General features: G+C 43.6%; 1 protein-coding gene across 3 annotated transcripts in view; it reads left to right on the top strand.

The window, feature by feature from the left end:
- The window catches only part of SARNP (SAP domain containing ribonucleoprotein), an 83,043-nt gene that overhangs the window by 22,264 nt on the left and 34,515 nt on the right, over positions 1-26,264 (top strand). For all 3 annotated transcript variants that reach the window (XM_066614754.1, XM_066614756.1, XM_066614755.1), the window contains one exon: positions 5,227-5,295. In XM_066614754.1, the coding sequence (XP_066470851.1) occupies positions 5,227-5,295 (69 nt within the window). The remainder of the gene's footprint in view (positions 1-5,226; positions 5,296-26,264) is intronic.

Raw genomic sequence — 26,264 nt, forward strand, 5'->3', positions numbered from 1 at the left:
TAATGAATGGATACCTTGTAAATATAGTGCCAGAATAATTTTTATTTGATAGATTTTACTTATTATAAATGATGGACAAGTGCAAAAGGATAAAAAGATCATTTGGAATTTGTAAGACTTATGCATAAATTTAGTTCAAGAGAAACGTAAAAATAGGATTTGTATAGGTCTTAGGGTGCAGCCATTTATTATCTTGCTCAGTCAGTTCATTGCCTTTAATTCCAGCAAGTGTCGAAATTAACAATTCTGCAATTCCATTTCCAATTCAAAACTATTAAACCAATAAACTTTTGTTTTATCATGGTTCCTTGCTCTCCCTTGGTTTCCATCTTCATTCTGTCATGAAGTTATGCTGCTTCTTCCTGTACAGATCTGTCCTGTCTGACCCCTTGACTAAAACACTGGATTGGGCTTTGGTTGTTTCGTGTATTGACTACTGCCACATTTTTCTCTCAGACATTTCCTTGTCCTCTCTCCTCTATTCAGAAAATCACTACCAAAATAATTCATTTCTTTACTTCTCTCATCCTTCACATTTTATGGCATTTCTGCTCAAATCTCTTCACTGGTTTCTGCATTTAGCACAAACTTCTTGTCATCACATTCTCCACATATTTGCCCTGTCCCACTCTACATTTCTACCCTTTTCTCCAGAAACGTATTTGGATTTTAAGTCTTTCAGACCTTTCATTACAGCTCTCAGCTGCCCCAGCGTCTATTTCCTGAACAACCCTTTCTCCCTTGCCTCTATTCTTGGAACCCCTCCTACATGGTGTCATGTCTCTTTAAATCCCTTCCCAGAGCCCATTTCTTCTGTGCAGTCTTTTGTTTACAATGCAGTTCTGTACATGTCTACTCAAAGGTAACCCCCATTGAGTTCAATAGTGCTTACTCCCACATAAACATGTGCAGAACTGAACTGCTGCCGCATTCTGCACTAGCTGCACCTTCCGGACCATTTTCAAGGGCAGTCCCATGTAGAGCACAGTGCAATAGACTAATCTTGATGTCACCATGGCATGGACTTAGACCCTGGCAAGCTCCGACTGAGACAGGTACAGCCGCAGCTGGCGCACCAACTGAAGCTGAGCAAAGGCGCTCCTGGCCACAACTGACACCTGGGCATCCAGGAGCAGTTGTGAGTCCAGGATAACCCCCAAGCTGCGAACCTGCTCTTTCAGGGGGAGTGCAACCCCATTCAAAGCAGGGCGATAGTCCAGCACCCACATTGTGGATTTTTGCACCAGGAGGACCTCTGCCTTGTCCGGATTTAATTTCAGCTTGTTCACCCTCATCTAGATTCCAGCTGCCTCCAGGCAGCACTCCAGGACGGAGACAGCCACCCTGGAGTCTGAAAGGAGAGATAGAACTGAGTGTCATCAGCATACTTATGGCACCCAACTCCAAATCCCCGGATGCCCTCTCCCAGCGGTTTCATATAGATGTTAAATAACATGGTGAACAGAATTAGAACCCTGTGGCACCCAAACACTCTAAAGGCCAAGGTGCAGGAGTCCCCCAGTACCACCATCTAGGACCTGTCATCCAAGAAGGAGCGGAACCACTGCCAAACGGTGGTCTTAATATCTTAATTTTTGCCTCAAATTAACGTTTCTAGGATGTAGCTCCATCTGTACACATTAATCTTGCCTCACTTTTTCTTTCCTACTTCAACTGTTAAAATTTAAATTGTAAGCTCTTTGGTTTAAGAACCAGACTCATTTTGCTTCATAATCTGCAGCAAACTAACATGGCTACTCTTCTAGAATTTTTTTTACTTATTTTATCCTGTAAAACTGAGGTATTCAATCTGTGTGTCCTGCCTCCCTGGTGTGGCATGGCTAGCCTCCAGGGGTGTTGCCAGAGAGGGGCTGGGCTGCTCTGCTCTGTTGCACTTGCTGCCTGCTGACTTGCTGCTTTTCTGCAGCTGTGAACGAGGTGGGTGGGCAACGTGAGGCTGGGAGGGTGTGTGAAACATGGTGGGGGGTGGGAGAGAAGGCTGACTGGGCAGGCAGAGGTGCTGCATCTCATGGAGCTCTCTCCATGTGCAACCTCGCCCCAAGGACTACATTTCCCAGTGTGCCCTTCACCCTGGGCATCCTGGGATTGGTCAAGGCTGGAGGGGAGAGGAGAAGAGGCTTCAAACTGGGAGGGTAGAGTTTGCAGCTTAGCGAAGTAGGGAGCCAGCCTGCTCTTAGTGGGGGGTGTCCAAATGTCCCAGCCTGCATCCCTCCATCTTGCCTGGAGTAAACAGGGGTGGCATCTGCATGCTGGATGTATGTGTGTGAGCAGCCCCCATCTACTTTGGGGTGAGTTGTAATCTTGCTCATGTGGCTGCAATCCTTTCCACACTTTCCTGGGAGTAAGCCCCATTGACTCAAATGGGGCTTACTTCTGAGTACGCCTACATAGGCGTGGGGTCTGTGTCAGCTTAACCCAGCATCTTCACCTTTCTCTTTTTCCTCCCTCTTCAAAAAAGAAAAAAAGCCACTCTTGATGGCTTTGTCTCTAAAAATTGATTAAAAATAAAAATCCCCATTTCTTTTCAACCATCCCCTTTTTCCGCCTGCCTCCTTTTTTGGGGGGGGGGAGGGGGTACTCTGTTGGCTGTTATTGTAAGACAAAAGGCACAATCCTAGCTAGGTCTACTCAGAAGTAAGTCCTATTGTGTTCAATGGGACTTACTCCCAGGAAAGTGGGGTTAGGATTCCAGCCAAACAGTCTCTGGGTCTCAGTTTGCATCAGTTTGTAATTAGCAGATGCACACAAAACAAAGTCTTCCCCTCCCCCAGCAAATTCATCACTTCTTCCCCCGTCCCTTTCGAAAACCCTCCAGGCGTGGTGCTGACAAACTCAGGGCACAATCCTAACCAGGTCTACTCAGAAGTAAGTCCTATTTTGTTCAGTGGGACTTACTCTCAGGTAAGTGTGGTTAGGATTGCAGCCTCAGAGTGCTGGCAGCTGTCTTTTTGTTTCTAGTGTATAATTATAAAACCTTCATCTCCATTTTGGGGGTAACTGAGGATGGGGAGCCGTGGCCAATGGCTTCAAGGATCAGGGTAGTTGTGAGCCGGAAAGGTTGGAGAACCACTGCTGTAATGCACAATGTTCACTGGTTCTGTATTAATGACAACACACAGCTAGTTCCTAGTAGAGCTAATATTCAAGTTCAGATGTGCACAATTGAGCCAAACGTACTATTATGATCATTTACAACAAGTTTTTCAGACTGTGGAATAGTTCTCAAGGGATAACATGTTGCTTGAAATGTTTGGGGAAGAATGAGCAAAACACTTAGGTAACTTCTCCAGTGACGTCAAAATTAGGGCAAAGCTGGAATGTATGTGTCCATTTGTGAAGGTTTATCACCCTAAGAAAGAGTTCTCCCCTCCTATTCTGGCTATTTTTTTTCAGCGGCAGTCAAAACAAGTGAAAATGATTGCCTTTCTAAAGGAGACAACTTGCAGTGCTACCACTGAAGTGATCCTGATCTTTTTGACAAATTGTCAAGAATAGGGGAAGATTGAGTTGCTGGTTGCATCTTTTAAACCAAGTGTTGCAGATGCTCTAACAGCCCAATCCTTTTCAAACTGTACTCTGGTGGAATGCATGTTTCTCCAACGTAGACTGCCTTATGGCAGTCATAAAAAACACTAGTATATGTCTTAGTAGACCTGTCTGAACTGTGGATGCTTATTCCTGGGTGAGGGAACAAATGTTCCCTTACCCAGAGGAGACCTCGGCAACTCCCCTTCTGTAGGGTACAGCAGTAGTCATTTGGGCATTGCTCCTTCAGTGGGGAGGGGGGGGTAGGATACAGTTGGACTGTAAGGTGACCATCCTAATTGAGCAGGATCCCTGTTACTTTGCCAGGCTAGGGGGAATGGACCACAATTTTATAGCAAAAAGGTGTTGTGTGTCCCCCAATCCTTCAGTAAGTGTCGCTGTTTAGGGGGGAAAACTTCACTTCATTCTTTCCAAATGTTACTCTATGCTGCAAAAAACAAACCCCATAAAAATAATGTTCATACTTAGGTCAAATACTTCTTAGTTCTGGACATAATGAGGCAAGAACTAGTCAAAGCATCTAGCACTAAATTAAATATAGTGAAAATGTTTTGATCTCTCCAGTGCTTGAATTTCTTTTGTTCTAATTATCTTGAGAAGTTGAATAGCATATACAGTTGTTGCTATAGTGGTAGTAATACAAAATAAAATATTACATTTTGATTTGTTTGGGCAAAGTACTAACTGGTTGGAAAGAACAAGTGTGATGATTTCATTTGTACTGGTGTCAGTGTCTTTCAAAAAAGAGAATTGAACCTTGTACAACTGATATGTTAAGCCAGTGTTTCTCAAATTGGGGGTTGGGGTGGGGTGGGTTGGACCCACTAGGTGAGTCATGAGCCAAGAGCCAATTTCAGGTGGGTCCCCATTCATTTCAATATTTTATTTTTAATTTATTAGACTTGATGTTACCCTGGCAAGTGACTACATTTGGGGTAATGTTAGACCTGAACTTTTAACAAGCTACTATGTATATGCTTTGAACAATGATAGTCAATGGAACTAAGTCCTGGGTAAGTGTGGGTAGGATTGCAGCCTAGGATTGTTAAAAAATTTTCTGCTTGATGATATCACTTTCAGTCATGACATCACTTCCCGTGGGTCCTGACAGATTCTCATTCTAAAAAGTGGGGCCCGGTTCTAAATGCGTGAGAACCACTGCATTAAGCAGTAGCAGAAACCTCCCTCTTAGGAGCTCGAAAAGGCAAATATTGCAATTCTTTTGTTTCTTTCATTGAATAATTGCTAAGAGGGATTGTACTAGTCTGACAATTAGAAAGATAATCTTTAATAATGGTTTAGCACAGCCATTTTCAACCACTGTGCCGTGGCACATTGGTGTGCTGTGGATGGTCTGCAGGTATACCGTGGAAGTTTGGGAGAGGATCGTTTGTTTGTAGGGTCACTGGGGGATGCAAGCTCCTGCTGTCACTTTGTCAATTGTCAAAAAACCAATGGTGTGCCTTGACAATTTTAATGCCTTGTCAGTGTGCCATGAGATGAAAAAAGTTTAAATTTTCTGGCTTAGCAAATTCATCCATAGCAACATTCTTCTTCAGATCACTTTTTTCCTTGACATAAGCATAGGTTGTCCTTAAGTTTACTTAATCTAAAGTAGAAGTGGAAATTATATTAAACTGTTTCTTATTATTTTTGTAGGTAAATATAGACAAATTAAAGGAAAGGGCTCAGAGATTTGGCTTGAATGTTTCCACAGTCTCCAAAAAGGTAAGTTACCAGAACAAGTGCTTCAATTGGTAATGAGCAAATATTTACAAAATTGCACTGAGAAAATGATGCTATTATACCCCTTGTCCTTATAATTCTACTTATTTTCTTGTGTTTTGATGAAACTTCCTGGAAGATTAATCTCCAGCATCCTCCGTCCAGCTTCAAGTACAGAGTTAAAGGAATTATGATAGGAGGTCAAATAGCAATTGTTATTATGGAATTTGGGGCAAGGGTTTCTGATTTAGGAAAAAAAAATTCACCATGCACCAGCGGTCTGTACTTTGAGTTATGTTCCTTGGAATAGGTCCATTCAAAATGGAGTCACTGAATCAATTTGCTTGCGTTTTGATTTTTCTAAAAGATTAGAATGCCCACAATTCTAGGCTTTCATCCTGGTGGAGGTGGTCACCCTGTGGCTAGGCTGCAGCATTTCAGACTGCAGGAAGGGATCACATGACCAAATATTTCTGCTTATAAAAAATTTCCTGAAGATTTTTTAAAAAATAGAAAACTAACATTACTAAAGACTAGCCTTGAACCATACTCCCTGGTATCTAGTTGTTCTGTTTGTGATGGGACTTCGGCAGATTATGGAGAAGTATTCAGTTATGTGAGCATCTAAAGTGTTAAAGCCCAAAGAAAGGTTTGATTCCTCCTTAAGGACTATTAGACCCTAATCGGATATACCAGCCATTTTCAACCTTTTTCAGCTCACGGCACGCTGACAAGGCACTAAAATTGTCAAGGCACATTACCAGTTTTTTACTTACATTAAATTACTGCATTACAGTTAATCTTGAATTAATACAATTAAATCATTACATGATAAAAAAATTGACAAGAAGCATGGAGAGAGGGAGGTATATGTGGTTTCTGAAAAGGAGGAAAAATCCTATGTTCGAATTCTTATCAAAAGTGCCACAAGGTGAGGGTCAGTGAGGAGACATGATTGAAACAAGTGCCGGATTAAACTGGGGGTGGGGGAGGGAGAGAGAGAATGTGGGCAGTGATTCTGTATCTTTGGAAGGTGTGGACAAGTGAGGGGAGGGACAATAAGAGAGTTGCTAACTGTGATTGTGAGATTTGGGGAGGGAAATATGCCTGGGGAAGTGGGTGGGGTGGGGGGAGAAGAGGAAAGAAATGCCAATTGCCTGCTTGTGTATTTGAGAAAAAAGAGTGCAACCAAAAACCCAATCCTATGCATGTCTGCTCAGGAGTAAGCCCCATTATAGTCATTGGGGCTTACTCCCAGGTAAGTGTGGATGGTATAGCACCCACAGAGCCCATGCCTGCTCAGAAGAAATCCCCATTGAAGTCAATGGATCTTACTCCCAGGAAAGTGTGGATGGGATAGCACCCCCAGAGCCCAATCCTATGCATGCCTGCTCAGAAGTAAACCCCATTATAGTCAGTGGGCTTGCTCCCAGGTAAGTGTGGATAGGATTGTGGCCCAGCACCCTTTCTCTAAAAGCCCCAAAGTGCAGGAAGGGTCGCATTGGGGATTTGCAGGCAAACTGGCAAGGAAAAGGGACTTTCAGGAACCCTTTTCAGCCAGCCAGTCCTTAGATTGGGGACCTCAGCAGACTCGCTCGCTGTGTGCCTGCTTCTGGCTCCCTCTTCTCACTCACTCTGCAGCTCCCACCTCTGGGCTTCTCTGGTTGGGCAATCAGCATGCAGGCAGGCAACAACTGCCTCCCTCCCCAATCCTATTTATGTCTACTCAGAAGTAAGCCCCATTATAGTCAGTGGGCTTGCTCCCAGGTAAGTGAAGATCAGGTTGCAGCCTGAGTTGTGCTCAGGAGCAAGCTCCAAGCGGACTCTTCAGTTGCTGTGTGGGATGCAAAGCAGCCATGACCAGCCCCTTCCCTGGCTGCTCTTGCTTATTCTCCCTGCCAAAGCAGCCGCTTCTCCCACATGCGAGCGTGCAGCTGCTGCCTGCCTCCTCTGATCCCGCGGCACACCTGAGGCAACCTCGCGGCACACCAGTGTGCCACGTCACAGCGGTTGAAAACCGCTGGCGTATACCATATATACTCTGGTATAAGTCAAAAATTGATGCCTTAATATTGACGTTGAAAACATGGGTTGACTTATATACCAATCAATACGGTAAATAAAGCTTCTAGGAGCAGCTACTTGGTGAGGTGGGAATGGGACTGGGCTGAGAAGCAGGATGGGGCAGCAATTTACTTACCAGTAATTGTTATGAGGCAACAACAGAAAGCAAACCCAAAAAAAGGCAACCGTTTTAGCTTCTTCAGGCAGGAAGAGAAGTGAAGGCGCTTATGGCAGCTAGTCTGTATGAGGGCTGCTGTAATGGAATACAGCACTGTAGTTCTGTACACAAAGCCTACATTCACCTCCTTTCCTATGTGGAAAAAAAGGTAAAATTGCTCTCTTTTTTCTTTTTGCTGCTGTCTCAGAACAATTTCTGGTAAGTCATTTTCAAAGAATTTCACACACCCCTAAGTTTTACACACACACACACACACACACACACACACACACACACACCGGACTTATTCAAGGGTCATAGAAAATTCCATTATTTTTGGCTCCAAAGCTTATCAATTTATCTGTGAAATTTACTTAGACTCAAGTATCTACAGTAGTTTTGGGTTCTCTCAGCCATCCAATTCAAGTTATCAGAACTGGATGTGGGGTTCATTATCAGTAACTTGAATACAGTCATATTTGAAAAGAGCAGGAACTGCTTTAGTTGTGATTAGAGAGAAGGGAATGGGGCGTATTCTCCTCCAGCAGAACTTATTTGAGAAGGTAACTTTGCTATAATATTTTGTATATAAATGTTCTGGATTATTAGAATGATAGTGGTGTGTAGAATAAGGAAAAACAAAGTATCTCGTTCTAGATACTGGTTTAAGTCTGGACTATCTCTTGGCAGTTCTCTAGTTCAATACTGCAAAACAGGAGTTCAGGATGGGGGCAGGGTGGGGAAGAAAAGCACCGTATTCATTGTTTCAGTATTCACAATGTTCCTGGAAAAACCTACTGAGGAAAACGAAGGCTGTCATTTTGCCTTAACCCCTGGCAAATAAACTATTCCATCCCTCATGGGATTTGTGCATTGAACACTTAATGCATCCCATTCTGCAGTAAGGCACTGAACCTGGCACCAGGGAATTCAACCATGTAGAAAATAACTGGAGGTGGAGGCCACTTGCCTCCCCACCCTCTGCTCTTGGGGGGAGGGTGAAATCATGCATGTGCATTAAAGCTAGAATATGTGGAGGGGGCAGGTCAGGGTGAGAGGCTGCTCAAACATCATTAACCCTGTCACTAGGAGTGCACATTTTTCAGGAAGAATATATGCTTTGTCAGCATTTATGGCCAAGGTTCCTTTGAGTAGAATTGTGTAGATGAGGCGTAATATGAATTGTAAGCACTCTTAGAGGGCTTTCCTCAACTATCTCCTGCTTACCCAGTACTTGACAAAAATGTTAGAGGGTAAGTGAGAAGCATTACCTAATTTGAAGACTGTTAAAGAATACATGTGAAGCTAGTTTCATTAATGAATTGATCCCTGTTGTACACACCAAGAAAATGCCAATAGGGAATGACTTGCCAAAGGTCAGAAATTGATTGCTAAGATAGGCAGGGACTTGAAAATTTCTACACCTACCCAAAATCTTAAATTACTATTTTGGGGGGTTTTTAATTTTTGTTTTGTGTGTTTTTTTAAGGCATATACCAGGCAAGATGACCAGCAATAAAATTAGTCTTTTTAGTAATTTGTCTGATGGTATTTTTGTTTTTGTTCTTCTGCTAGAAAGTAGAGTTTGGAGGCTTAGAAGTGGCTGTGTTTCCTATGAAGAGCACACACTAGAATTCTGCTGAGGAATATTATTGGTTGCTTCAATTAGCGTCTGGAATTGTGTTGCCCACCTGGGTGTTCTTTATTGCTTTTCATTACAGAATAGCCTGGTTGCATGTGTCCTTGCAGGTTTTTAAAACCACACATTGCAGCAAAAACTTTACAATAAACCATTGTCTCTGTGGAGCCACATTTCATTTCCTATTCAAATTGGTTTTGAAGAAGGGAGGTGAGGGAGAAGAAATATAGCTATAGCTAAGGACAGTTTCAAGCCTGCTGGGATCAGGAGTGGTCTAGATCTGAGAAAGTGGCTCTTTAGCTTTGAACCCACTGCCAGTGTAGAATCTATTAAGTTTAAAAATCCTGTTTCTAAAAGATCATGAAGTTCCTAGTAGTACAGTGGAATAGAGGTTGTGACTGTCACTGTCAGGTAGAATAGAAGTTGCAGGTGCTCACTTGTGGTTTTTGTCAGTATACAGCTATCAAATTTTTAAAATCAAGAAAGCATTTTTCTCTGCAGAACTAATCACATACCCCCTCCCCTGTGGTCTCTTGGGAGGCCTGCTTTTAAAATTTACCCTCTGACCTGAGGCTGCTGTCCCTTGATTTCTGCGAGTTACACTTAAACTGCTCTCTTCCCTTGTAAATTTCCCCTCTATAGCAGCTGCTCCCTGTACTACGCTGAACCCGTGGTTTCCCAGTGGGAGAGCTGATCGTTGTAGGCTTCAGTGCTGCAGGGGGGGCTGCCTGCATCGTAATGCAAAAGCGCATTCTCGGAGGGCTTGCTTTTTCTTTTTATGCATAAAACAATCTCATAGGTATCCAGCAGAGAGAGTATTGCCATGAAATAGAAGCTTGGGGCTCTTTAGAGAGCCCCTGGGTTCTCATAAATGCTCCTTTCTGCATTGCATTATCTGCTGCCATTCCCAGTCAGAACAGATTACTAAAATAATTAGTGCTTCACATCTTCTAATGTGAGGGTCTTGAACTGTTTTACAAGTAGCTAATTAACCTTGCAGCCTGTCAGAGGTTGGTACTGGGGAGGTGAAGTACCAGCATTTCAAAGTCATGTTGCAAAAGGAGATACAATTGCAAGGCTTTAAATACAGCTATCTATCTTAGCACCAGGTTCTCTGGACTTTTAAATCTGGGTTTTGAACTGAGTCAAAATTATTTTTTTTTTAAAAGTCCCCTGCTTCAACCCAAAAGATTGGTGCAGGGCAATAAGGCTGAAATGTATTAACAAATGGAATCCTACCCAAATTTGTCAAGAGGTCTAATATGAGATCACTGAATAAGCACAAGGAGACCAACTGCAAGAAAGGCATTACAGCTTTATATCTTTTCAAGTGGCAAAGCCTGTGGTTAATTCAAGACTAGGAAATATGAAGTTCCATTATGCTAAGACATCATAGTACAACCCATATAGATTTATTTACCTTTTTTCTCATTGAAAAAGGTAAAGCTTTTTGAGACAGCTTCGGTGTGTGCTGTAAAATTGCTGGAAGTGCTTTTTTGACTGCTGTGTGGTAACACAGACATGAATAAGGTAATTATTACATGGGCCGATAAAGGTCTTAAAACCAAGCATTGGGCAAAGTTCTTAATACTGGTTTAATTATCTTTAATGAAAGCTTTCTACATCATAATGCATGCGCACATTGTTAGAGGGCTTGCTTTTTTCTTTCCATCTGTGCTGTGCATCATCTAACATGAGGGTCTCAAATGGGACAAAAGTGAATAGTTGTGCTCATCTAAAATGGTGCTTAGAAAACTTCGTTTTTCATTATGTTTGTGATTTTTGGAAGGCAAATACAGCAGAAAGTTATATATATACAAACTAAATGAGAGAATACAGTTGCCTTAATTGTTTAGTTTCCAGCGAGTTTAGAGTAGCATGCTGAGGAAGGATTCTTTTCCTGGCTAATTCTTTTCCTTGTAATATTTCCAAATACCCCCCACCAGTTACCAGATGGAAGAATATTAACCACCAAGGAAGAAAGAGCATGGGATAGGATAATGCTTTCCTTCATAGGGTTGAAAAATATCTGACCACCATCTAAACTAGTCCCTTTCCTAATGCAGGCTTCTGTCACATTTGCACTACACATCAACACCCTTCTTCCCAAATAATCCACACTGTCCAGATTGTATAAGCAAGCACATAGCAACAAGATGATCCTTTCCAAAATTGTTGGCAAGATTGTTGGCAGGAAGTCTGATCTAGAGGGTAGAGCCTCCATTAGCCCAAAGATAACATCCGAAGGTCGCCAGTTTGAGGCCACCGGCACCTTGAACGGTAAGACCTTCAAGCAGCTGACAGGCTGAGCTGAGTGATTCCACCTGCTGTTGGTGTGAGCAAGAAGCGTCTTGACTGCCCTCCATGTGAGAGATGGAGCTGCTTGTCAGCCTGCATGGGAGAACTGGAGGCCAGAAGTGAGACCAGACCAGGAAGATCCATTCTGAAATGTTGTTGGTTCTTGAAAGAGGGATTGTAAAAAATCCCCTGGAGGGATTTAGAAATGCCTGCCTGTGTAAACCGCCTTGAATAAAGTCAGAGGAGTAGTCCGATGACCAGAAAGGCGGTATATAAATACCTTGTTGTTGTTGTTGTGTGTCTTATATTTTGCTCTCCCCTTAAAAAGTGCAGGGTGATTTACATGGAACTCCTAGTAGTATCTCATGCAAATGTTTCCAGATCATTCTCAGTGGCCTGAGAAATAGCAAGTGAGGCAAGTGACATCTGAGGCAAAGTGGCACATAGACTCTAGTTGCTATTTGGGAGACATATACTTTCTATGCTCAAATTGAGTAGAACCTGCTGTTGACAAATCAAAGAGAAGATTACCTCTGAAAAGGAGCTGTTTGTTTTCTCTGTGCAAAAAGTGTGTGTTAACGTAGAATTCTGCTGACATTATAACTGGAGAGGTTTCTGAATACTGGTCAATGTTTGTGTTGCATAGCCCTGTTAACACGTTATGCCCTGTCCTCCATATGTACAGTAAATGCTCATATGGGGGAAGGGAAGCACAAGCCCTACCAACACATTCTTTACAAATCTGCAGTGTGCATACAGTACATAAATGATTGTGATTAAGAACCCTGCTCTTGTGGGGGTTCTCAGTTGCATGGAATATTGGCTGCAAGTATGCTTATGTTGATATGTTGCAAATGTACATTTGAATGCCCATTTGGTATACTTGCAGAGGTTGTATAAGACATAGTATCTTGGTCCAAGATTCTGATCCTATGTACTGTCTTGGTGAGCCTTGTATCAATAAGAACTGACTTGGTGTAACTGAGTTTTCAATACTTAAATCAGTTTCAGTAGTTCAGTATGTAAAAGACAAGTTTTTGTTAAGTCATTCAGATACCGGTGTGCCCCCATATTTGCAGGGGTTCCATTCTGGAACCCCCCCCCCACAGTTAAATGAAACTGCAGACACAAGGGAATGCACCACCCCCACCTTTGGGAGGTGAGCCCCAAAAAAGTCACTTCCAGTTTTTGACCAAATACCGGAAGTGACTTTTTAAGCCTATAATCATCATTCTGAGTCTGGCAGACATGTGCTGTCTTTGCTGGGCTCAGAAGACCCTCCAGGGGCGAGGGGAGCTCTGCTCCCCTCACCTCTGGAGGGGGCACCAGGGGGGCTGCCAATCCAGTCTGCAAATAAGTGAAGCCACGAATACAGTCCCTCTTGTACACTCAAAAGGTTAGCTTGCCCTTGCCCTAACCAAGAAGGCAAAAGGGCATGGTTATACCCCCAATAACATGGTGGAGATGTTCCTGGAAAACTGAGGGCTGTGTGAAACAGCACTAAAGGAGATGATAAGGCAGGAAACTAGTGCAGAATATTCTGCTGTCAATGACTGCCAGTAGCTGTCAATCAGCCCAGGACAAAGAGTGCAGTAATGAAACAGTGCTAAAAGAAGTAAGTGGTGTTGGAGGTATTACTGTATTTCAGAAGGCTTTTAGTTTCTGAAAGCAGGTGTGAAACTACAAATCAGTTCAAAATACTCTGGTACAGCGTTTCTCAGTGTGCTTCTAAGAGTCCTGAGGCTCCCCAAGACCCCTTGAAGTGCTCCAAGAGTACACCATAAGTGGGTGCCATCTCTGCCCTGGCCAGTTTGCTCACCCATCCATCCTCCCTCCCCATTTTGTTGCTCCTTCATCATTCCCCTTCTGTTTCAGCTCTTTGCTGGTTTTTGGCATTGGGCTTGATGCTGTGCCACTCCACACGTGCTGGTACTCTGGGGCTCCCCCAAGAATCCTCACATGCACTGGTGGGGCTCCTCAGGATACTGGTTAAGAGTGTAAAGGGCTTCAGAGCAGTGCTTTTCAAACTGTGGGTTGGGACCCACTAGGTGGGTCGCAAGCCAATTTCAGGTGGGTCCCCATTCATTTCAATATTTCATTTTTAACATATTAGACTTGATACTACCATGGTATGTGATTGCATTTGGGGAACTGTTACAGACCTGTACATTGAACAGGCTACTCTGTATATGCTTTTAACAATGATGGTAAATGAACTTACTCCTGGTTAAATGTGGATAGGATTGCAGCCCAGGATTGTTAAAAATTTCCCTGCTTGATGATGTCACTTCTGGTCCTGACATAACTTCTGGTGGGTCCTGACAGATTTTCATTCTAAACAAGTGGGTCCTGGTGCTAAACGTGTGAGAACCACTGCTCCAGAAAGTGAAACATCTGAAAATCACTGCTCCAGTACAGGGGTGCCCAAACCCCAGCCCTGGGGCCACTTGTGGCTCTCAAGGACTCCCAATGTGGCCCTCGGGGAGCCCCCAGTCTCCAATGAGCCTCTGGCCATCCAGAGACCGCACTGGCCTTACACAGCTGCTCTCAGCGTGAGGGCAACTGTTCGACCTCTTGCTTGAGCTGTGGGATGAGGGCTCCCTCCACTGCTTGCTGTTTTGCATCTGTGATACAGCAGTGGCAGCAAAGGAAAGGCTGGCCCTGCTTTGTGCAAGGCCTTTTATAGGCCTTGAGCTATTGCAGGACCATCATTCTTTCACATAAGTTCATCTTTAATGTATTCATTTATGTAAACTTTTGTAAATTTATTCAAATTTTAAATGTAAATTATTTTCTTCCCCGGCCCCCAACACAGTGTCAGAGAGAAGATGTGGCCCTCCTGCCAAAAACTTAGGACATCCCTGCTCTAGTACATTGGTCTTTCCTGATGGGTCAGGATTCCCAAGTAGATTGGTTCCTAACCTAAAAATAGATCTCCAAAGTGGTGTATACAATTAACCATTTGTTGTGATGGTTATTTTTTTAAAGGGAAAACGCAAAAGAAATGGGAGAAAAAAACAGAGAGAGAATAGGGAAAGGGGAAAGAGAAGAAAGATAGAACAGTGATATTGTAGAAAAGAAGAGGATCTAATGTTTTAGGTTGGGAGTGAAGGTAGGTCTCATTTGGATCTCTTGTCTACTATAAGATACTGAACTGGATGGACCATTCAACTTCAAATATGTGTAGATATTTTCTTAGATAAACCTGGGGGGAGACTACTAGGTTAGAGAGCTGATATTAAAAACCTATTGATCAGTAAGAATGTTAGGCTGATTTGTAAGATATAATGAAAAGCATTTTGGTTTGTATTTTGCCTATGAGGATGAAGATATTACACTTGGAAGAATCATACTAGTATGGGAACAGACTGGTTCAGAAAAAAATATTGAGTTCAAAATTGTTTTCAGTGTCACTTTGAAAACATTTCAGTTCTGGTATTGCAATGCCTGTGTAAGAAGAGAGAGAGTCACACTTTTATATCTTGAACTTTGAATCTGACTTCAGAATGTAAAGTGTGAATATGTTCTAATGTGAAGCAGTGTATGTGCGCATCCAGTGTAGTGTGTTGCCCTTGCTGCTGTGCTCTCTCCCCCTCTTGAAATGATGTCATCCTGCTCCAACTTGAGTAGCCATGAATGTAGGCCTGTTGATTTTAGAATAATGAGAAGTGACAAGGTGAAGAATAGTGCTGGCAGTCATGGACATTTCAACACAGGGATGCTGAAAGCAAGGCTGCCTCCTCCCCCATACTCTAGGTTGTTTAGCTAAAGAGTCCAGAGGCTTGTCTAGGTTTGCGCTGACAACATAGTGTTCATGCCTTACAGATCCAACTGTAGTAGGGGTACTTTTGCCTCAAGTATCATCTAACCATTTCACTTAAGATTCTGGTATGGTATAGTTAAAAAAGCAGATCTTTGGTCTCACTAAATATATTTTTCATAATTACAACTACTTAATTTAGCAGATCATTGTTAGTTGGAGTAATAAACACTAGCCCATTTTCGAAATGTAGCCTATGTTAAAAGGACTACTAATTATATGCTTGCATATTTAGATTTATAGGCTGTCTTATCTAAATGTGGGGCATGTTAAACCAATTATGTAGACAAGGTAGATCAATGTCCAATAACAGTTTTGCAGCCTCTATCAGATGCTAACCTTTCATACTCCATTCACACTGCTCAAATCCTATTATTCTCTCTATTGGTTCAAACTCTTTTTTTTTCTTCTGTGAGATTCAGAAGCTGTCTTTGCAACACAAGCACATTTCCAAATGTGCATACATGTCCACTACCTACCCCAGAATCCAACTTCATCCATCCTCTAATTAGGCTCATGGCGAAATGTATTGCCTCTGTCTCTGAGAGGGTAGAAGAAATAATGGTAACGGTCTTAAAAGGATCTAAACATAAAACAGGCTCCACTATGGTTTTTGTTCACGCCTGAATCAAGCAACTGTAAACAATTCTTACATCTTTTTTTTCAGGGAAGCAAACTAAATGTTTGGATTCCAGTTGGCTGGAAAGATTCTGATCTTCAAGTAGCTTAGGAAAGGCAGGAATTTGATGATTGTGCAACTAAGCAAAACTAATAATGCAGTTCTACTCATTTTTACTTAGAAGTTAGTGTCATTAGTTTAATGAAGCTTATTTCCAATAAGTGTAGAAAAATGGAGGATATTGTTTGATATATTATTCAGTTGGGGCCTTGGTATCCACAACGGATCCATTCTCAAACCCCCATGGATTCTAAAAACCATGGAAATATGTGGTTTTTGGCCTCTTAAACCCTCCGAAGACAGCCATGAAATCCTGAGGCACTCTTAAACCAGGAACTTCAGCATGAACATTGGTCCCTCAATACTAATACCACACCGGAGGTCACCCCCAGCCAGCTCATTTGGGCAACAGGACAAATGGTACACCAACAGAATTCGTACCCTCCCTCATTCATGCAACACTAATTGAAGGAACTAAGGACCTGAGACCTGCTGGATTGGGCATCTGAACAGAGCAGTGAAATTAAACCCTCTCACCCCCCCCCCCACTCCTTTGCTGCTGCTTGCCCTGGAAAACTGGAGGACAACGCTGGGAGAAACCAGTCCCTCTCACTTCATCCAACCAGGTCTTCGTTATACATGACAGGTTGGCACCCTAATCAAAGATCAGATTCTGAATCTAGCTGGTCTTACTGTTCACTGACCTGGCATTTAGTAGCAGTAGCAGGAGCTTCAGAAGCTGCTGTTAAAGATACCAGTGACCTGGAAGCTGGAAGGAGGACCAGAAAGAGAATCCATCTCTGACTAACTTCCTGGAAGAGCTCAATCAACCCACTCTGACACATTTCCCATGGCCCTTCATCCTATGTTACATTTGATGAAGGGCCATGGGAGGTGTGTCAGGGTCGGTTGATTGAGCACTTCCAGGAGGGTTAGTTAGAAATGAACTACAGGTATAACCTAATTATGCATGAATTTTTCACCCACTGTTTTATCTCAACGCGATGAGAAGGGCCCTTTGAATTAAAGGAAAAAAGTCGTTTAACAATAGCCTCCTTAATGCGAGAGGGCAGCCAGCAGACAATCCATCAATCATTTTCTCTCCAGGCACTTAGAACAGCTTCACTCTGAGGCAAGCAACCCCTTCTTTCCCCCTCCCTGCAGCTCCTGGTGAAGGCAGGGATTGCTGCATTGGAAGCTTTTCTAAGCACCTGGATAGAGACTGATTGTCTGCTTTATGCATTACAAAGGTCAGCAAGGCTGTTTTTAAATCACCTAGCAAAGGGACATGTTTTTTTAAAATGGATTCACTTTAATGCAGTTTTTGCCATCCACATGAGTTCTGGAAATGGAACCCTCATGAATAACGAGCCTCAACCTGTATTGCTTTTTCTGGTCCTTCTTCCAGCTTTTACAGAGAAGGGTATAAGTGCCACTATACATAGTCTAGTATCTATGTATATATGTCTATGTATAGTAACACTTTTTCTTCTCTTCCCTGTAAAACGCACACAACTCTGGCAGCACCAAAGACCACAATCAAACTAAGGAGAGAAACCAATAAGACTTAATCACTAAGATTGCTATTCAAGTGAGATCTGCAACAAAATGTTGCAGTGTATCCCCAACATCCCAAGAAAGTCAACTTGAAGGAGGGAAGAGAAAAGGAGCATTTTTTTTTACTTTCCCTTTCCTTAAGGCACCTCCTGGTGTTCTGCATAGCATAGATATGCCAGCCCCAATCAATGAATATTTCATTGCTATATATTTGGAGGGTAAGGGCTCTGGAAAATGGGAAAGGGTAAAGCTATCTCTTTCCTTTCTCTTGAACAATACATGAACAATAGTGGGTTTTGGGGGTGTGGGTGGTTATAGCATGTAATGCTACTTCCTCACAGCCCCAAACCTGCTCCTCTTTGGATATTTCCAGTACAGTGTTGGGGGTTTGATCATACCAATTTCCTCTTTCCTCCCCCTTCTGTCCATTTTCCTGGAGTTTTTTCCTTAGTTGATATTTTTAACATTCCATGTGTCTCAGCTGCCCTTACCCATAGACTTTGATTCACAAAGCCTGCACTTCTGGGTCCTTTAGATGCCCTTTTCCTCCCCTTCCCATGGTACAACTGAAAGCTACCCAAAGAGGAATGTGTACAACCTTTGCTGTTTGTGAGTGACAGAAGCAGGTGTATTCCCTCTTTCACAAACAAAAGGTAGCTGCCATGGTGGGAGCTCTCCTCTCCCTGAGCATGAGCTGAGCTGCTCAGTATTTTCTTATTTCTGTGCCCTCAGTATTCCATAAAAGTCTGAAAGCTTCCAGCATTAGTTTACAAGCATATATACTTTGGGGGATTTCTGAAATATAGAAACATCTTATTTGGGTGGCCTTGTTTTGCTTCCAAACTGACATGCACTTGCCCCTCCTCATTGGGTGGTGGTGGTGATTCTACTTCTGTATTTTCTTCTACTGCCTTTTTTCATATTAAGTGTACTATCATGGATTGTATTTTGACAATCATAACCAAAAATTATTATGGAAAATGAAAAGAGTAGCAGGTAATACTACCCTCATGTAAAGATGTAACGCTACCAAACAACGCTGAGGTCAGCCTGCCAAAACACAATGCACCATTTGGATGCCATTTCATTGCAGCTTGCTCATGCAGAGCAGTGGAGCTGAGCAAAGGAGGTTACTGCCCTCAGTCCCTCTGTGGTCACATTGTTGCACAGTGATCCTGCTCAGTTAAAAATCTTTTGCTTTGGTCATGCAGGCTGTATATTTGGCACCCTTAATATAAGCAATGGAAGCATTGCTTCTGTCGGTGATTGGCACAGTATGCCTGGATTTCAGTTACCACATTTTGTCAGCTATCTATCACATATGCCTGGTTTTCCTGCCTGCCGTGGCCAAGCAGGCTCCAGATTATTGTTCTGTTGGCCAGGGTTATAAGACAACCCTGGCATCATCCCCCAAAGTGGAAATAATTGGTAGGGACGTGATGATATCACCGCCAAATACTTCCAGTTTCTGAGCCACTGAAGTCATTCAGCAGGCTCAGCTGGCTGGAGGCAAAGGAAGCAGTGGGTAAAGCACAGCTGTTCTATCTCCTAAGGAGACACTGGAGTGGTGTGGCGGGAAGATAGTAAAATTGCTGAAGCAGAAGGAGGTGGTGAGTTGGGGTTGCAGCACGGCTTTCAGTGGCTACTGAAAAAGGTCTCACAGGCTGCATGTTGGACCATCCTGTTCTAGCTGTATAGAGTATGATGCCATAATCATACTCTATACGACAGGAGCCGAGGGGCATCCGGTTCGGGACTCCTCATCCCATAGGGATGAGGATGGGGAGGTTAGAGAACAACAAGACAAAGGCAGGGTAGGAGAAGAAATTGGGAAAGGTAGGGTGATGGGATGTGATAGACGGTTTGGCACAATGAGAGGATGCGGGGACAAAGGAGCGAATAAGCAGCCCATCCTGGGGCATTCCGTGTATAAATGCTTTTATGCAAATGCCCGAAGTCTACGAGCAAAGGTGGGAGAACTGGAATGTCTGGTGACAAGGGAAAAAATTGACATAGTGGGCATAACGGAAACCTGGTGGAATGCGGAGAATCAGTGGGATACCGCAATCCCGGGCTATAAACTCTACAGGAGGGACAGGCAGGGGCATGTTGGAGGTGGGGTGGCCCTTTATGTTAAGGAAGGGATAGAATCCAGCAAAGTAGAGATTGAAGGTGGGTCCGACTCCACCATAGAATCTCTGTGGGTTAAATTACCAGGCTTGTGCAGCGATGTAATACTGGGGGCGTGCTATCGTCCTCCAGACCAGAAATCGGATGGGGACCTTGAAATGAGGAAACAGATCAGGGAGGTGACAAGGAGGGACAGGGTTGTAATCATGGGGGACTTCAATTATCGTCATATTGACTGGGTCAATTTGTGTTCTGGTCACGATAAGGAAACCGGATTTCTTGACGTGCTAAATGACTGTGGCTTAGATCAGCTAGTCACAGAGCCAACCAGAGGACAGGTGACTCTGGATTTAATTTTGTGCGGTACGCAGGACCTGGTTAGAGATGTAAACTGAGCCATTGGGGAACAGTGATCATGCTGCGATCCGTTTTGACGTGCACGTTGGGGGAAGAATACCAGGCAAATCTCTAACAAAAACCCTTGACTTCCGACGGGCGGACTTCCCTCAAATGAGGAGGCTGGTTAGAAGGAGGTTGAAAGGGAGGGTAAAAAGAGTCCAGTCTCTCCAGAGTGCATGGAGGCTGCTTAAAACAACAGTAATACAGGCCCAGCAGAGGTGTATACCGCAAAGAAAGAAGGGTTCCACTAAATCCAGGAGGGTGCCCGCATGGCTAACCAGCCAAGTTAGAGAGGCTGTGAAGGGCAAGCAAGCTTCCTTCCGTAAATGGAAGTCTTGCCCTAATGAGGAGAATAAAAAGGAACATAAACTGTGGCAAAAGAAATGTAAGAAGGTGATAGGGGAGGCCAAGCGAGACTATGAGGAACGCATGGCCAGCAACATTAAGGGGAATAATAAAAGCTTCTTCAAATATGTTAGAAGCAGGAAACCCGCCAGAGAAGCGGTTGGCCCTCTGGATGGTGAGGGAGGGAAAGGGGAGATAAAAGGAGACTTAGAGATGGCAGAGAAATTAAATGAGTTCTTTGCATCTGTCTTCACGGCAGAAGACCTCGGGCAGATACCGCTGCCCGAACGGCCCCTCCTAACCGAGGAGTTAAGTCAGATAGAGGTTAAAAGAGAAGATGTTTCAGACCTCATTGATAAATTAAAGATCAATAAGTCACCGGGCCCTGATGGCATCCACCCAAGGGTTATTAAGGAATTGAAGAATGAAGTTGCAGATCTCTTGACTAAGGTATGCAACTTGTCCCTCAAAACGGCCACGGTACCAGAAGATTGGAGGATAGCAAATGTCATGCCTATTTTTAAAAAGGGAAAGAGGGGGGACCCGGGAAACTATAGGCCGGTCAGCCTAACATCCATACCGGGTAAGATGGTGGAATGCCTCATCAAAGATAGGATCTCAAAACACATAGACGAACAGGCCTTGCTGAGGGAGAGTCAGCATGGCTTCTGTAAGGGTAAGTCTTGCCTCACCAACCTTATAGAATTCTTTGAAAAGGTCAACAGGCATGTGGATGCGGGAGAACCCGTGGACATTATCTATCTGGACTTTCAGAAGGCGTTTGACACGGTCCCTCACCAAAGGCTACTGAAAAAACTCCACAGTCAGGGAATTAGAGGAGAGGTCCTCTCGTGGATTGAGAACTGGTTGAAGACCAGGAAACAGAGAGTGGGTGTCAATGGGCAGTTTTCACAATGGAGAGAGGTGAAAAGCGGTGTGCCCCAAGGATCTGTCCTGGGACCGGTGCTTTTCAACCTCTTCATAAATGACCTGGAGACAGGGTTGAGCAGTGAAGTGGCTAAGTTTGCAGACGACACCAAACTTTTCCGAGTGGTAAAGACCAGAAGTGATTGTGAGGAGCTCCAGAAGGATCTCTCCAGACTGGCAGAATGGGCAGCAAAATGGCAGATGCGCTTCAATGTCAGTAAGTGTAAAGTCATGTACATTGGGGCAAAAAATCAAAACTTTAGATATAGGCTGATGGGTTCTGAGCTGTCTGTGACAGATCAGGAGAGAGATCTTGAGGTGGTGGTGGACAGGTCGATGAAAGTGTCGACCCAATGTGCGGCGGCAGTGAAGAAGGCCAATTCTATGCTTGGGATCATTAGGAAGGGTATTGAGAACAAAACGGTTAGTATTATAATGCCGTTGTACAAATCGATGGTAAGGCCACACCTGGAGTATTGTGTCCAGTTCTGGTCGCCGCATCTCAAAAAAGACATAGTGGAAATGGAAAAGGTGCAAAAGAGAGCGACTAAGATGATTACGGGGCTGGGGCACCTTCCTTATGAGGAAAGGCTACGGCGTTTGGGCCTCTTCAGCCTAGAAAACAGACGCTTGAGGGGGGACATGATTGAGACATACAAAATTATGCAGGGGATGGACAGAGTGGATAGGGAGATGCTCTTTACACTCTCACATAATACCAGAACCAGGGGACATCCACTAAAATTGAGTGTTGGGCAGGTTAGGACAGACAAAAGAAAATATTTCTTTACTCAGCGTGCGGTCGGTCTGTGGAACTCCTTGCCACAGGATGTGGTGCTGGCGTCTAGCCTAGACGCCTTTAAAAGGGGATTGGACGAGTTTCTGGAGGAAAAATCCATTATGGGGTACAAGCCATTATGTGTATGCGCAACCTCCTGATTTTAGGAATGGGTTAAGTCAGAATGCCAGATGTAGGGGAGAGCACCAGGATGAGGTCTCTTGTTATCTGGTGTGCTCCCTGGGGCATTTGGTGGGCCGCTGTGAGATACAGGAAGCTGGACTAGATGGGCCTATGGCCTGATCCAGTGGGGCTGTTCTTATGTTCTTATAATCCCACCACCTCCAGTGTCTCCTTGCCCTTTAGTGCCTCCTACCACCCCTTATCCTCCTAGTGCTCCCCCAGGAGGCGGCACTGCTCACTTTGGGAACCGCTGATCTAGGTCAATATGGGCACCAGCTCTTCAGGATTTCTGATTACATTCTTTCCCTGCTCTACTTGCTGATGCCAGGGATTGAACCTGAGACTTCCTGCATCCAGAGCAGATGCTCTACTGCTTAGTGAGATCCCCATCTCCCATAAGGGGCTCAGGTTGAATGCCCACTATAACAGATCATCATCATTGGCATCCTTCAGTCTCGGAAGACTATGGTATCATGCTCTGAAAAGTGGTTCTGGAACAGCATCTAGTGTGGCTGAAAAGGCCGATTCGAGAGTGACCATCCCTTCCACACTGGGAGCAAATGTAGTCTGTCCCTGGTGTGTCTCCCTGGCTACGGGCCTTGCTTCTTTGCCGCAGTCTGTTGGGCAAGTGTCTCTTCAAACTGGGCGAGGCCATGCTGCACAGCCTGCCTCCAAGCGGGCCGCTCAGAGGCCAAAGTTTCCCACCTGTTGAGGTCCATTCCAAGGCCTTCAGATTCCTCTTGCAGATATCCTTGTATCGCAGCTGTGGTCTACCTGTAGGGCGCTTTCCCTGCAAGAGTTCTCCATAGAGGAGATCCTTTGGGATCCGGCCATCACCCATTCTCATGACATGACCAAGCCAACGCAGGCGTCTCTATTTCAGCAATGTATACATGCTAGGGATTCCAGCTCATTCCAGGACTGTGTTGTTTGGAACTTTGTCCTGCCAGGTGATACCGAGGATGTGTCAGAGGCAGCGCACGTGGAAAGTGTTCAGTTTCTTTTCCTGTTGTGAGTGAAGAGTTCATGACTTGCTGCAGTACAGAAGTGTATGCAAGATGCAAGCTCTGTAGACCTGGATCTTGGTATTTTCCATCAGCTTCTTGTTGGACCAGACTCTCTTTGTGAGTCTGGAAAACGTGGTAGCTGCTTTACCAATACATTTGTTTAGCTCGGTGTCAAGAGAGAGAGTGTCGGAGATCATTGAGCCAAGGTACACAAAGTCATGGACAACCTCCAGTTCATGCACAGACTATAACAGAAATGTCTTTGGAAATGATGCAGAAAGGGCTAAATTAGATTTTGTTGGCAACCACATGTTTGTTAAATGGGGTGGGGGATCTATTTCATACCAAAAGGATTGTCTGGGGGAGGAGAGGGGAAATCTGCTCATCTCCAGCATATCAGCCTGTTATGTTTTTCCCTTGCCCACATACAGTTTTTGAGAGTGAGCTGGGCACAGAGTCAACAGCTTAAAGCAGTCATGTGTGCAAGTTTGGGATTGGGGGGATGGGCTTTGTTGTGCTTGCCATCAGTGCGTTTGTTTTGATTTTTAAAAAAGTAAAACAAAATGCCTCCCTCCCTTATATAGATGAATAGGCCAAGCAAATGTTTAACAGCATGCAGTTGCCTCAACTGTCTAGGTTAGCCCTGAGATTAAGGAGAATGCCAGATGAATCTTATGGGGCTGGGCATTCCATATCCTGGGTACCAGAGTGGAGAATGAGAGAGGCAAAAGTGAGAGAGGCAAAAGGTGTTAGGGAAGGATCATGGGCTGACTCGTTAAGTGTTCTGTTCCCGTGCAAAAAAGTAAGATTTTCAAACATTTTTCAGAGGCAGCCCCATATAGATTCAGTAGTTTCATCTTGAAGTAGCTAACATAAGTGTTACTGTGAGCATCTTCTCTAAGAGCATGTACATTTGGTTGAACAGTGTAAGCTGGGCAAAAGCGCTCTTTATAGCAGCCAACATCTGGGATCCAGCAAAGCTAGATCAAGCAGTGCAGCCTCTTTCTTACCCACATAATATGCATGGTATCTTACTGGCAGGTTTAACAGTGGCTTCTAAAATAAGAAACAATACTGAGACATTAGGGTCTTTATTTTCCTAATTGTGGAGAACAAGTCATTGGTAATATTCTGTGGCTGCAGTTGATACACCAGTAGCATATGTACATTGCCTTCCGTGTTCTGTAAAAGGGTCTGCTCTTCCATATTGTTGACATTGCTTTTTAAATCTTCTTTTACTCTGAATATTCTATACCAGGGTGCTCCAAACTGTGGTGAACAGGCCAGATCCGGTGCCCTTGCATCTATCCCCCACATGAATGGAACTTACTAGTCCACAGGGAGGGCTTCCATTGTCACCACTAGTCACCCCCTACGTTTGCTCCGCCTTGCTGCTTCTGTGTTCTGCTGCCCCAGCAGGCACTGCTCCAGGATTTCCTGGAAGACGTTTGTAGTGGAAGCTGTAATGGAAGCTGTTTGTAGTGCACAGTGGTCTCCAGTTTGGGCACCACAGTTCTATACAGTTGGAATTTTTTTTTGGGGGGGGGGGGGATTTTTTTATTTCCAATCAGTATTAGTAGTTAAGTCTTCATCCACTAGACATAGCATTCTCTTTAAGTCCAAAGAATGTCATATCCTTGTAACCATATTCTAGAAAACCTTCATTTATATATCTTGTATCAGTGATGAAAAAATTATAATCCTGAAGATAAGCTACCTCAAACACTTGAGAAGTTCCCTCAGTCAAGATGTTGGACACAGTGAAAACCATCCCCAGATGTGTGGTCCAAATTCCTATGAGTGATTTCTAATGCATTTTAGAGCCATGTCCCCATAAAACCGGCTATCTAGGAAAAGGGGTTACTTTTGTGAGAAGTCCAGAATGCAAAAAATATAAGATGGACCCTATTGAATTTAAAGCCATATGATGGTTTCTGCTTTCTTATGCATATTTAATAGTTCTGATGTTCTTCATAATTCAGTGTTTATACCATTATTGTTTGTATCATTCTACCCACTTAGAATACATGATATTTTAAAAATAAATGATGAGAGAGTTGTGAGGGGTCAGCAGGGCTCCTGATCTTTCCATTCTCCACGGTGCCATTTGAAAAGGATTTTGAGTCCCTAACAAACCTTTAGGGAGTAGTGGAAGGGTTGCTTAAAGCGAAGACAATAGCAAGGGGTACTCTGCGACCTCACTCTGTCCAGTCATCTGGTTCTTCATTTGTCCCTGCTGTGAAACAGAACTTATCTTTTGTCTGTAACACAAATACATCTTTTTCCCCAACCCCCCCTTCCCCTTCTATTATAGTTCAATCAATGATGTCATTATGTGTGCCATTCAGGATCTGTTGAACCACTTGGCTGCAGGAATTTGGAGGAGCAACCAGGGGAAGAATGGAGAGCTGTGCTCTCACTCCTAGTCTTCAAGGATCTATTCTGATTTTAACGAGAGAAACAAAGTCACATTTCTTTTTTTAACCTTTGTTCACCATAAAAAACAAAAAAGTAATCTAAAGTGAGGAGGAGAGTGGGGTATGCATATATGAGGGTTGCACCTAAGGCTACTGCAGTGCTTTTGTTTTGGCATGGATAATTAAAGTTTTTTTAAGTTCTCATTTACACCGTAAACATTTTTCAAGAATTTTTAATCGTGCTCTCTTTTGCTCAACAATAATGCCAGCATCTCTGGAATTTGTGCCATTGTCTACAAATTTACTTTAGTCTCTCATTAGCAATACTGTTTTATTTAATTAAACAATTGTCTAACACTGAGGAGGGAGAGTTCTTGTGTGGATCAGGATCTGCAGGTCTGGGTGTGCCAGTGTGTTTTGCTAGACATTTGATTAAAACCCTAAAATTAGGTTCTGATAACTAGTAGTGTATACTGTATACTAGTACTTTTTCTGTTAATATCACTAGGAAAAATCCTTGGTGCCTTTCAGTACAGACTATGAAGACATTTTTGTCAATGAAATCTGCCCCT

Source organism: Tiliqua scincoides, chromosome 2 (genome assembly GCF_035046505.1).
Source record: "Tiliqua scincoides isolate rTilSci1 chromosome 2, rTilSci1.hap2, whole genome shotgun sequence".
NCBI classification, from domain to species: domain Eukaryota; kingdom Metazoa; phylum Chordata; class Lepidosauria; order Squamata; family Scincidae; genus Tiliqua; species Tiliqua scincoides.